This window comes from Drosophila navojoa, chromosome 5 (genome assembly GCF_054131105.1).
Source record: "Drosophila navojoa isolate 15081-1374.11 chromosome 5, UAZ_NAV_1.0, whole genome shotgun sequence".
Lineage (NCBI taxonomy): Eukaryota > Metazoa > Arthropoda > Insecta > Diptera > Drosophilidae > Drosophila > Drosophila navojoa.
In genome coordinates this window covers 13,788,841-13,801,201 of record NC_142893.1, presented here as the reverse complement: position 1 = coordinate 13,801,201, position 12,361 = coordinate 13,788,841, and the positions used below count along the sequence as shown (strand labels likewise).

Here is a 12,361-nt window from a genome sequence, read left to right as displayed (position 1 = left end):
CGTATTTATGCGTAGTATCAGTTTGCATTCAAAAATAGTCATGGAGTTATAAGGCTTAGGAGGAATGCACAAGACACCGAAATATACCCAAAAATACCGAAAAAATACCAAAAGTCAAGCCTCTGACTTTGGTAGCTCACATCTTGTGGACTTTTCATCCGATTTTCGAGTGGAATGCCTTGTTAGATGCGTATTTATGCGTAGTCTCAGTTTGCATTCAAAAATAGTCATGGAGTTATAAGGTTTAGGAGGTATGCACAAGACACCGAAATATACCCAAAAATACAGAAAAAAATTACTATTAGTCAAGCCTCTGGCTTTGGTAGTTCAAATAAAATCAAAATAAAAAGGAAAATACAATCAAAATCGAATTGGAAATGTGTGAGACAAGAGCGCCAAGCGCACAATATCTTCCAAATGGCGTAATCGCAATGCTGTCTCTCTCTCTCTCTCTGTCTCTCTCTACGTGAGACTTGTGATTGTTGAGGCGGCCTGAAAGAGGCAGCGTTAAGACTAGCTGTTGATTTAATGGGGTCGACTGCTATTTAACAAATTGTTTAACCTGCTCGCGTTTTCATTTGTAATGGGCAAATGGTCTGGCATTGAGCCACGTTGAGCACGCCGAGCGGAAGTTGATCGGTCAATTGTGAACGGTAAATAGCATTTGACACTTCACAAAGCATGTGCGGAAGTTAAACACAAACACACACACACACACATACAATACTTGTAGAAAATATCCAATTAGTGTCTGGGCAAATTATAATCATAACTGAAGCACTTAACAGCTTAACTCTTGTTTTCTCTTCTCTTTCCTCACTCAATTGACCTCCTCCCGCATTGTCGCTGGCCCGAGAGTGGCTCAGGTGTATCGGGTGTCAAGTGTCGCCAGTGGCATTGGCAGGTGGCAGGCGGGGGCAAACGTTGATTTGCTGCAATACGACGCCCTGGGAACGACGCTTAAAAGATTTCAATATTTTGAACAAAGCCTAACATACCTAGCATAGCCTGTGGAATGGGGGTAGAGCGGAAGGGTCTGTCAGTGTGAAGTATTGGCGAGAGAGTTGAGATAGCTTTGGAAGAGCAGGCTGAGTCAATTATAGATCACGGTTAATGTGCACTGAAAAAAATAATGATATATGTAGTGCTCATCTGGAATTTCTTATGTTGTATTGAAGTACTAGGAGAGACAGTTAGTGAGAGTTTGTGAGAGATAGAGAAAGAGTGTGTGAGAGAGAGAGTGAGAGAAAGTGAGAGAGGGTGTAAAAACATTATATTTTTCGAGATGGAGTACACCTAATAAGAAGTCTAAGTCGAGGCAAACGAGAGTTAATCTTAACTGAATACTTTTTTCTGTTCACTAGAGCTAAGGAATGTTGGGCTCTTTCTCTGGTATTTCTTATGTTGCATGACAATAAGTGTAAAGTCATTCGGATTAATAAAATCTTCCATAGATTTGCTTCTCTCATGAAAATTTCTTTAGTTCCGCCTTAATATACCCTGCATGGGAGCTGTAGAGGGCGAGCCGAGCAGTGAATAGTTAAAGTACTCTAGATCAGCTGCATTCGGAGCATTTAATGAAAGCTAAGCAATACTTTTATTTCTAAAGATCTGCCTGAAGGCCTTTCTTGTTCTGACTTTTAAGTTGTTATTTGGAATTAATTCTCTTAACAATTAAATAAATCCTATAAATCTATAAATGAAATTTCTTAAAACTATGTTAAGCATTTTTAAAAATTAGCCTGAAAGCTAAAGAGACATTTTAGTTTCTTAGGATTACCAAATTCTTTACTTAGTTTATTCAGACTTAACATTAATCAGCCCTGCCAAAAACTTCAAAGAGAGGTTTCAGCAGGCAGTTGCTAGAGAAGTTCGCTTGTGAACCTCTCAAAACAAACCCACGATTCAATGAAAATTTATATACCACATAGTTGCTGCCTTGGATTGGCTCTTTGAAATCAGATAAGCAAACGGAGTATTTCTGCCACACAGTTTCTTAATTGGCACACAATGCGATGGCGTTAAGCTCTATGTGTGGCTGAATGGATCGAACCAAAAATGAATATTTGGGGCGTGCATGATGATGTTGGCCGAAAATGCTTTCAATGAAGTCATTAAATTGATGTATTGGCCGCCAGTCGACTGGCCGCTGGGCCTGCTTAGCTTTCAGCTCTGTCTCGCTCGAGCCAATTATGAGGTTCCAAGAACTGCGTCTGGCTGCGACGAAATTCCAGCAAAATTTCTCTTTGCCTAGTCTGACTTTTTTCTTTAATTTTATATTATATTCCTTTTTTTTTTATAATAATTGAGCGATGTGATGTCATCTGGTTGTGACTGTGGGTGACATTTGATGACGGCGAATCGCACAAACAGAGATTCATGCATACAAATGAGAGTTGGAAACTGGAGCGATTACGGTCACGCATTGTGCCGCCTGTTTCCCAGTTCATTTGCCGCTAACGATAATGGGCGTCTTATCAATTGGCAAAAAAAAAAAAATGCGAGAGAAAGAAAGATTTGTAACGCATTTCATAATGCGGCCGTTGCTGCTGCTGCTCCAATGGGGCCAAATTATTTTTGGACTGACTGCCATAATGCGCATTACCCAATTTATATATGTATATATGTATATCGAGCAATAAATATAATGTCGAAATTGAGTCACCCAAACGATCGTTACCCCCGCCCTTGATAGCCCTCCCCCTCTCGACCGACTGCTTTGTATGCCGCCCAAGCGTTGCGGTCAACAACATTTGACGAGATCTGCCGAAACACTGTGGCATATCAATGAACTCGTCTTGCGATCAGCTGCAGACGCGTCTGCTCTCAATATTTTGTTTACGATATTGAAATTTCGAAATTTTCGTTAAGCGACTTTGCATTTTCATCAATCAAAAAAAGTATATATATGTATATTTTACGAGACATTCACGTACCCTTAGTATATACATATATTGGATATGTGACCAACTGTTTAGCATATTAATGAAGCCCGCTCGCAATCAGCTCAAGTTGCGGCTGCTTACAATACCAAAATTGCGTTATTGAAATTGATGTCAAATTCCAACAGACTTTGCATTTCTATCAATCAAAAGTTGTATAACGAAATAGTCACGTATAATATATATTAAAAATATAATAAAAACTGCACAAAACTGAGACCATTCATAATCTTTTCCTTTTCGAAATAAAGGAAGAAGAAGATCGGCTAAAATCACATTTGTTTCAGTTGCTTATAGAGAGACAGTCATAAAAATAGTAGAGCTGGATAATAAAAAATTATCAATTATTTTACTGATTAATATTTATAAAAATTGCATTTTTTTTCTGTACAGAAAAGAAATATTTAATTGTTAAGAATCAAGTCAAAATTTATAAACAAACCCAAGATTTATATATAAGATTATATTTACATATAACTTGTGTATATAATTATATTTTATTTATTTTTTATTTTAATTTTAATTTTATTATTATTTTTACTTTTATATTATTTTTATTTTATTATTATTTTTATTTTATTATTATTTTTGTTTTATTATTATTTTATTTTATTATTATTTTTATTTTATTATTATTTTTATTTTTTTTTTTTTATATTATTATTTTTTTTTTTTATTTTATTATATTTTTATTTTATTATTATTTCATTTTATTATTTCATTCATGCTGAGCTGCTTGGCATATGAATGAACTTGCAACTCGGTCAACTCGCACTTCTATAAATTTACGATAATTGAATTTTTAAATTTGGACAGCATTTTTATCAATCAAATATTAAATTATAAAAGTATTCACGTACTTAAAATTTAAAATATATATACACACACCTTTTATATATACAAATTGTTATGTACATATATGTATACAGATGAACTCATCCCTCAATCAGCTAATTTATGATATTGAAATGTGAAATTTTGTTAAAATACTTCCATCAATCAAAAAGTATATTACGCGATGCCCATATATTAATATATGCATATGCATATCGTTCGACTTTTGCATTTCTATCAATCAAGCTAAATTAAATCAAATCACATCGCATCTTCCATAGCTGGCAGCTAATAATTAGACTCCAGATTTCAGCAGAAATTTGCATAAATTATGCTCCAATCGCTGCTGCCGCTAGCCCAACGGCTTTAATTACCCCGGCAGCGACATTTGGTATAGATAAAAGGGGGGGAAGAAAAAGTAAAACAGAAAAAGTGAAACTGCGTTGTGGCTTATGCAAGACGGAAGATGTTCGGTCGCACAGTTCGCATGCAACATTCGATTATGAGTGGCTGTGCCAGAGACCCAAAGAAGAAGCAAAATATTGCATGTCTAGCGCCCTTTTTCCCACCGGGGAGCTGTTGCATGGCAGCAGCGTGGCAGACAACATGCAACATGCAGCACGTTGCATGGGCCGCCTGGGTGCCAATTGCCGATTCGCCGTTTTTCGTCGCTGACCTTTGCCACCGTCAACGTTGCCGGAAATGTTCGACTGCAGCTGGAAAGATGCAACCGAAAAAAAAAAAACAAAAAACGAAACTGACACCAAGGAGCTATCAAAATTTCGTGCAGCCTCTCAGCGAGAATTGTTGGGTGAAAAACGAAACGAAACGAAAACGAAACGAAAAGAAAATGCTTTGGCAACAATCGGCGTTCATAACTAGAAATTGAATCAAAAGACTTAGGCAACGAACTTGGCTCGCAGCCAGCAAACTAATCGAAAGACTTAGGCAACGAACGCGGCTCATTTGCTATTTACTCGGTAATTGCGCACAATTCTCGCTGCTCGATTCATTTAATTGATAAATTCGAAAACAGTTTGAAAACTCACTGAGCGAACAATCAAGGGCCAAACACAGCAGTCAGCCTTATGATGCTCATTTCGTACGCTGATGATCGATCGCTATTTGGCAAATGTGTGTGTTTCTTGTTCGATACGGTACCTAATTGATTTCTGCACAGGTTAAAAGTCAGCCAGCAAACTGTGACACGTGAAAAATGGCACAGCAGCACAGAGCATATACTCTCTATAGGGTATTATCACTGAGTTATTAATTATGTATAGCCCATAAGAGATATGATCTTAATGGGTATTCAATTTGTAGAGAAATTAGTTTCATTGCTGCTTTTGTCATGCTGATTCCATGCAGCTGTAATCAAGTGTTTATATAAACTAAGCGGTAGACGTAAACGAGGGTGGTTTGATATGTTTCGAAGATATTAATAGAGATATCAAGTTTAGTATGTAATCAAATTTTATATTATATCTATATTTTTTTTCTATTTTTAGAGACATAGATATCAAATCTGATATGTAATCAAATTTTATATCATATCTATATTTATGTTGCGATTTTTAGAGTACTTTTAGAGACACCCTAAGACTAACGAACTACATAATATATTTATGCTTTAGGTCTTTCAATACAATGTGTAGTATTTGCATAAATGTGAAATACGAGCTGCTCTAGATCAATATCAACATAAACAAAAACCAACTTGTGAAAGAACAGAGAGATGGTATAGATCGATATAGATAGATATCTGATGCCATTGCTGCTGCTGCTCAAGAATATTAATATTCTATGAACCACGCCACGCCTCATTCTATTTTTAATATGCCCCAAAGTGACACTTTCGAAGAATTTATGCCATAAAAATATATAAAAAAAATATTATAATGCATACATATAAAAAAACTATTAATTTATATGCTTTCTCAGTCCAACTTTTACGATTTCCGCTAGGGTATTCAAGCTTCAGCATCTCTCTGAGTCAATCATTCTTTTTCATCATATTTTTTTTTGCCCATCTAGCTATTGATACTCTCTGGGTTAATTATTGTATTATAAATTCGAAAAGTGAAATTTGTGTAGTCCAAATTTGTGTGCCCGCTGGGAGCAGTTGAGAGCTAAGAGCCACATTAATCACTGGCAGTTTGCCATTAAATAAGAAATTGATTTAAATTTCTCATCAAAAACGCCAAATAGATGATACACTCACACACACACACACACACATAGACACTTGTGTATAAAATGCAAAGCTGATACGAACGTATAGACAAGGCAAAGAAATAGCCACAAAGGCGCCCAGGGAGGAAAAAGAAAAGAAGAAGAGAAGAAAAACCAAAAAGAAAAAAAAAAAGTTGCAATGTAATGCCGCAGAGATTAACCTTCTAACATACATAATAAAGTGAAATATGTAGTCATAAATACAAGCGTTTCCTAGACGGACTTTTGAGCTACAGTTTAGTGAGCTAACAAAGCGTGAAAATGACAGCGTGCTCGAGCACAATGTGAACAAGGGAGCTATGCCATGGGGGGCGTGGCGGGGCAAAGTGGGGCACAACGATGGCGAGATTGACGGCCGGCCATCAACGGGGCAGCCAAACAAAACGATGACAAACAATATGCGAACGGATATGAGACGAACTTAGTGAAGTTGGCATTGGCCAGCAAAAGTAAGACTGTGTCTGTGTGTGTGTGTGGGTGCTGGCTTGGCATTAGAATAGTATAGTAAATGAATTCGGCTCATCTCAGCTATGCAATATGGCTCTCCGAATGGCAAGTAGCAATTACTAATTTCTTTTGTACGCTGCGCATGCAACAAGGGAATTTAGTTGTAAAAATCGAAAATGCAACAAAACAAGGGAAAAAGGAAAACAGAAAATAAATAAAAAATAGAGACAGAGACTGCTGCTGCTTCAGCTTCAGCTCGGCTGTCGCCGACAAGCAGCTCAGCGCACAGCGTCCGTCCTTGTGTCTGGAAATGCCTCTGTCTGGCTGTCTGAGGTATTGAGCTCGATGCGGCATCCACTCACAGATGCCTGAGCATAGATATCGAAATGCAATTAAGTATTTGCCAAGTCGGCAAATGGACGTTGCTGCAGCCGTCGCAGCAGCAGCAACGTCGCTGCGAGCGCCACCAACAAAGCAAAAGGCGGCACGCATGGAAAAATGCAGTCGGCAGGCAGGCAGAGAGAGAGAGAGAGAGTGAGAGAGTGAGGTTCCAGAGCTCTTGGTCTTTGCATAACTTTGACGTCGGCCTGGACTTGGACGTTCCACGTTCGACGTTCTGCTGCTGTTCGCCTTGGGGCTTGGCCATACTTACAAATTGGACTACACCTTCATTTTCACTTCGGCTTCGACATGGCTTTTAGACAGACTCAATTTCTGTTAGCTGTTTGTTTGCCCATCGCCCATTGCCTGAGCCTGAGCCTGATCCCCCTATCCAAAGGTCAGCGGCTGGCGCTGAGAGAACACACGCAAAGTGGGCGAACGCGTTGTTTGCCTTTGCCTCAAACCTGGACTCGGCGTTTTGCCGCACTTTTGGTTTCACTTGACACGTCTCGCTGGCCCAGCAGGGGCAGGGGCAGCAGCGCCTGGACCGTGCCTAGGCCATCATTACTGCTTACTGATTGTGTTTCTCTGCCCCATTCGCCGTGTCAAAGTTCAAGTTCAGAGTCATTACAGCGCCCCAGCCACATTCACATCCACTTCCACTTCAACTCCAACTCCAAGTGTCTGCTGAATGTTTGTTTCTGAGTATAATTTGAAATAATTTCTATGAAATTAGCTACACACTACGCAATTGCAAAAATTTGTTTCAAATTGCATTCAGCAAAGTTGTTTAATTGAATTCACCATGAATACACATATACATATATGTATATACATATACAATATTCATATTTATATATTTACTCGCTGCGAGAACGTCGCACAGGTTAGCTCCTACGCTTCGAAGCGCTACAAATTTTATGTTTATTACACCTTAATAATGCGTGTTTACAAACAAATCACGTTCATGGCGCAATCAACGCGCAGCAATCGGCATCGGCATCGTAGCATCGTAGCATCGACATCGGCATCTGGGCCTCGACCTGCTGCTAGTGGGCTCTACTTCTGCACACAGTCGCCGGTGTCCAGTCTGACTAGTCAGCTTCCCATCAACGTCAGTCGCTGCGCCGCGGCTGCAGCGCAGCGCACGCATCGCCACTCAAATTATATGGTAAAGCATTTTTATTGGCAGCTTCAAGCGTTTTGCGTACACTCAGCGAAACGGAATTGTTTGTGACTTGTTTATTTTGTCAAATTTCAATTAAAATGTAATTCTGCTGTAAATCTTGTAATTGATTTAAATGCCTTTAAAATTAGCGCCAAGTAAAGTGCTTAAGTTGTAACACATTATTTATTTATTTTTGGTAATTCTATAATTTCAACTACTATAATTCGTGTATTAATTTACTTAATTAAAATATTATTTGATAATATTATTTTTTTGTGTAATAATAAACTAATTTTTTATGGAATAAATAAAATATTCATTTTACTCGTTTGAATTATTTTGTAAGCCGAACAAAATTATTTAATTTTGAAGTCAAAATTATTGCTTTAGAAAATAGTTAATTAAAAAATAAATAAACTTAGTTACTCAAATAAAAACTTAAATAAAAAAATTTAATTGAATAAAAATAAGTTACATATATTACACATAATTTAAGTTATTAATTTTTTGTTCGATTATAATTAATTTAAAAAAAAATATATAGAATTTAAAAATAATATATTTATTTTTTTTTTTATTTATGCTTAGTCCAATAATAATTTATTTATTTTAAAATAAATTCTTTTTAAACCATTATACATATCTAAAAAAAAAAAATAACTACTTTTAGAAAATTTATAAAATCATAAATAATATATAATAATAATAAAAAAAAATTCACATTAATAAAAATATTATATTTTTATAGTAAACTTAGAGTTTTGCTAGGTTGAATTTTTAATTAATCTAAATTATATTCTTTTATTGTCTTAACCTTTTAAATGAAATGTTTATATTAAGAATTACAATTAATGTCCCTTTGAGTATATTTTATAAATTGAAAACATTGTCTGCTTAACTATCAGTTGAATTAGTTTCTCTCAGTGTAAGCGCAGCAATGCAACTGCCTGGGCAGCCAGACGTTCTAGTCATGATCATACGCCGTCGCCATTGATGTCTAGTCGCTCGATTGAGTTTAGCCTGTGGTGTGTTCTCTCTCTCTCTCTCTCTCTCTCTCTCTCTCTCTCTCTCTCTCTCTCGCTCTCTCTCTGGGTGAGTGTGTGTGCGTGTGTGCTTGTTAGAGTGGAAAGCTGTCCTGTCTGTAAGTAAGCCAGTAAGTGAATGAGCGAGCACTGGCCACTCGCCACAATTGTGGGTCTGGGTCTGGTTCTAAGCGCTCCGCTCTCCGAGTGCGGCTTTTGGGGGCTATGATTGCGACGCGGCCTCTGACCAGGTGCCATAATGGGCATGCATTTTCTACCCATTACATCGCGCTGCTGCGCGTTGGCGTTTTGGGTGGGTGCGTGTCTGTGATGGCAGCCAGTGGTGCTAGCCAGTGGTGCCCTGCACTGGACTGGACTGGACTGGCACACACACACACAACACACGGAAACTAAGTGGATGCTCATTGGCTGCGCCTGCTTAGCATGGAGCGGGGCCAGGTTGCAATCAAATTCCTCGGGGCGAATGCATTGTTTAAATAGAGTTTGTTCGACTCGTATTCAAATATGAATATTATCGCGTTTGCTTAATCGCAATCAACATATATTCTTGTTGCTGTTGTTGTTGTTGTTATATTTAGCTGGAGGACACACCCAAATTGTCGGGCAGTCGGTCTGGCTACCCGACATCCGCTTTTGTATTGATATTCGCTCCACTCACTCAAACTCCATTCCGTTCAGTGACAATGACAAAGGCGAGCTTCGAATTATATATGCCATATATCGTATGCAGACAGACCCAAACACCCTCATGATGTACATATTCTTGTGATTGTTGTGTGTGTGTGTGTGTAAGTGTGTGTGTGTGTGCCACGGCTAACGAGCATAACGCAAAACAAACTTGATTCGCTTTGGCCACTTCGTGTCGCACGCCCCCACGCCCCGGTTGGGGGCGGTTAGGGTAACGCGGATTCGTCTACAGAGTCATTGGCTTTTTATTAATTGGCAATTATTCTTTTCACTGTCAGGTTTAGGTTGATTTTTGTTTCTGTTTCTCTTATTTTATTTTCAGTTTTTTTTTGTACTTGTTTTCGTTTCTAATTTCTTGGCGGCTTATTGCGTCGTGTGTTGCCGGCATACAAAATCTCTTGTTAACCAAAAAAAGAGTGAGGTAAACTTTTTGTTGCCACCTTTTTGTCTATCGCAACTAAAGCTTTGATTTAATTTTAATAACACTTTCGCTGGCCACTAGGCCACATGTGAACTGGCCATTAATAAAGCAAGTAAAAAGTTGACTTAACCAACAACCAAACCAACAAAACAAAACTAAACGAGCTCGCGTCTAACCAGGCTTTCAAAACCAAACCAAACCAAACCAAAAACAACTCAACAAATAATACGAACTAAAACCAGAAAGCGAATTGCATTAAGAACTTGACGTTGAGATATGTTTTTCTTTCTTCTTCTTCTATTTTATTTTTATTTTGATTTGCAGTCAAGATTTTAAAGAAGGTTTCCGAATCGAAACTCATACAGAAAAAATAGAATAAAATGCCTGGAACGCCAGCTTAAAACTTTTCTCCCAGCCAAGTGAAAAATTGAAAGCGAATAACAAAAGCGACAACAGAAATATAAGTATAACTGACTAAAGAAAGTACTTGCAATAGGAGTCGAAATGCCGCCCCAACCTCAGCATCAACAAGGACCAACAACAACAACAACAACAACAGCAGCAGCAGCAACAACAACAGCAAATGGTGGACCACGTGTCAGCTTCAATCGGGATGTTCATGTGAAGCGCATAGGTCAGTGTGTTGTGTTAAGGCATATAACCTCAAAATAACCACAACACACACAAACACCTACTCACACACTCACACACACACACACACACACATACATATGTGCTTTACTAAAAAAAGCAGTCATTAGTCTAATGATAAATTGGTTGAAACTCATTGTTAACAAAAGTAGAGCATTGGGCTAAGCATTGCGGCACATCAATCACAAAAGATCCGACAAATTCGTATACAAATTTATTTTTTATAATTCTATATTTATTGTAACAAAGACTATATTAGCCGAAAAAAAATATGGACTAGAGAAATTTCTCATTTATTTATATTCATTTAGATTTTAATATCTTGCAAAATTTGCAAAACAACTCTTTAAAGAAATAATTAAAAGAAATATATATGTATATATATATTTGTTTTATATATTATTTTGTTTTAGCTTCTTAGCACCATTAACATTTGATAAATAACATAAAAATATAATGTACACCATATAATAAATTCTTCAATTTGTAACATATAAAACAATAAAGATACTACATATTTTTTAATATTAATAAAAATGAATTTATTGATTAATCATTAAAAATAATAAATAAATTCAAAGATAAAAATATACATTTTTTATATTACAAATAATAATATTAAAAAAATAAAAAACAATAAATTCAATAATTATCAATATAATGCAATACAAATAATAAATTTATTTATGATCAAAAATAAAGAAAACAAATTATTTAATTATTATATGTGCCTGTCGCTCTGGCTTAGCAAAAATTGTTATTTAGAATTAATTCTTGATAATAATAAATAAATAATTATTATATATAATGCAATACAAATAATGCATGAATTAATACATTTATAATAATGATCAAATATGTTTATTAAATTTAAAAAAATAAACAAAAGCTGATAGAATGAAAACAATAATATATTTTATATATTTAATAAATGAAAATCTTGGTATGAAGCTCTCAAACAAAAATGTTCATAAACCTTACCAAAATTTGTTGGTAAAATGAAGAAAATTTAAAATTAAATATGTATTTATTGTAGCTCAGAGTAAGCTTCATAGCTGCTAAAGTCAAGGCTTAGTCAAGTTTAGTATTCTCATTCTCCTTTCCCAGCTGCTAGCAAAGTTAATTTCATTCACTAAAAACAACTTTGTTGTCTGCTGTTTACCTACTTTTTACCTGTTTTGCCATGTCAATAATTGCATTTCTCTGCACGGCTTTTTGTTTTGAATGTGCTCAATGTTTGCCGCGAGCTAAAATGATCATAATATTCACACACACACACATTGTATGCATATGTATGTATGTGTGTATATACAATGGCATCGTGACATACACGCTAATTTTGGTCAATCAATGCCGCTAACAACCCACGCTCTCCTCCGCACATCGACAATCGGAATGGCTACATAATTCAACTAACTAATTAACTGGGCTGTCGCAGTCAGCAGTTGGCAGTTGGCAGTTGGCTGCGAGGTTGCTTGGGATTCTAAGATGGTCAGAGAGACATGGCAAGCGAATCACCTTCGTGCTGGTTCAAAATGGTTAAGCGACTTTAGCT

The 12,361-nt window shown here is 36.6% G+C and overlaps 1 protein-coding gene across 1 annotated transcript in view; it reads left to right on the top strand.

The window, feature by feature from the left end:
- blo (bloated) overlaps nucleotides 1-12,361 on the top strand; it is a 38,870-nt gene that overhangs the window by 7,106 nt on the left and 19,403 nt on the right. The window contains exon 2 of the mRNA XM_089260762.1: nucleotides 10,652-10,789. Within this exon, the coding sequence (XP_089116888.1) occupies nucleotides 10,660-10,789 (130 nt within the window). The 5' untranslated portion in view covers nucleotides 10,652-10,659. The remainder of the gene's footprint in view (nucleotides 1-10,651; nucleotides 10,790-12,361) is intronic.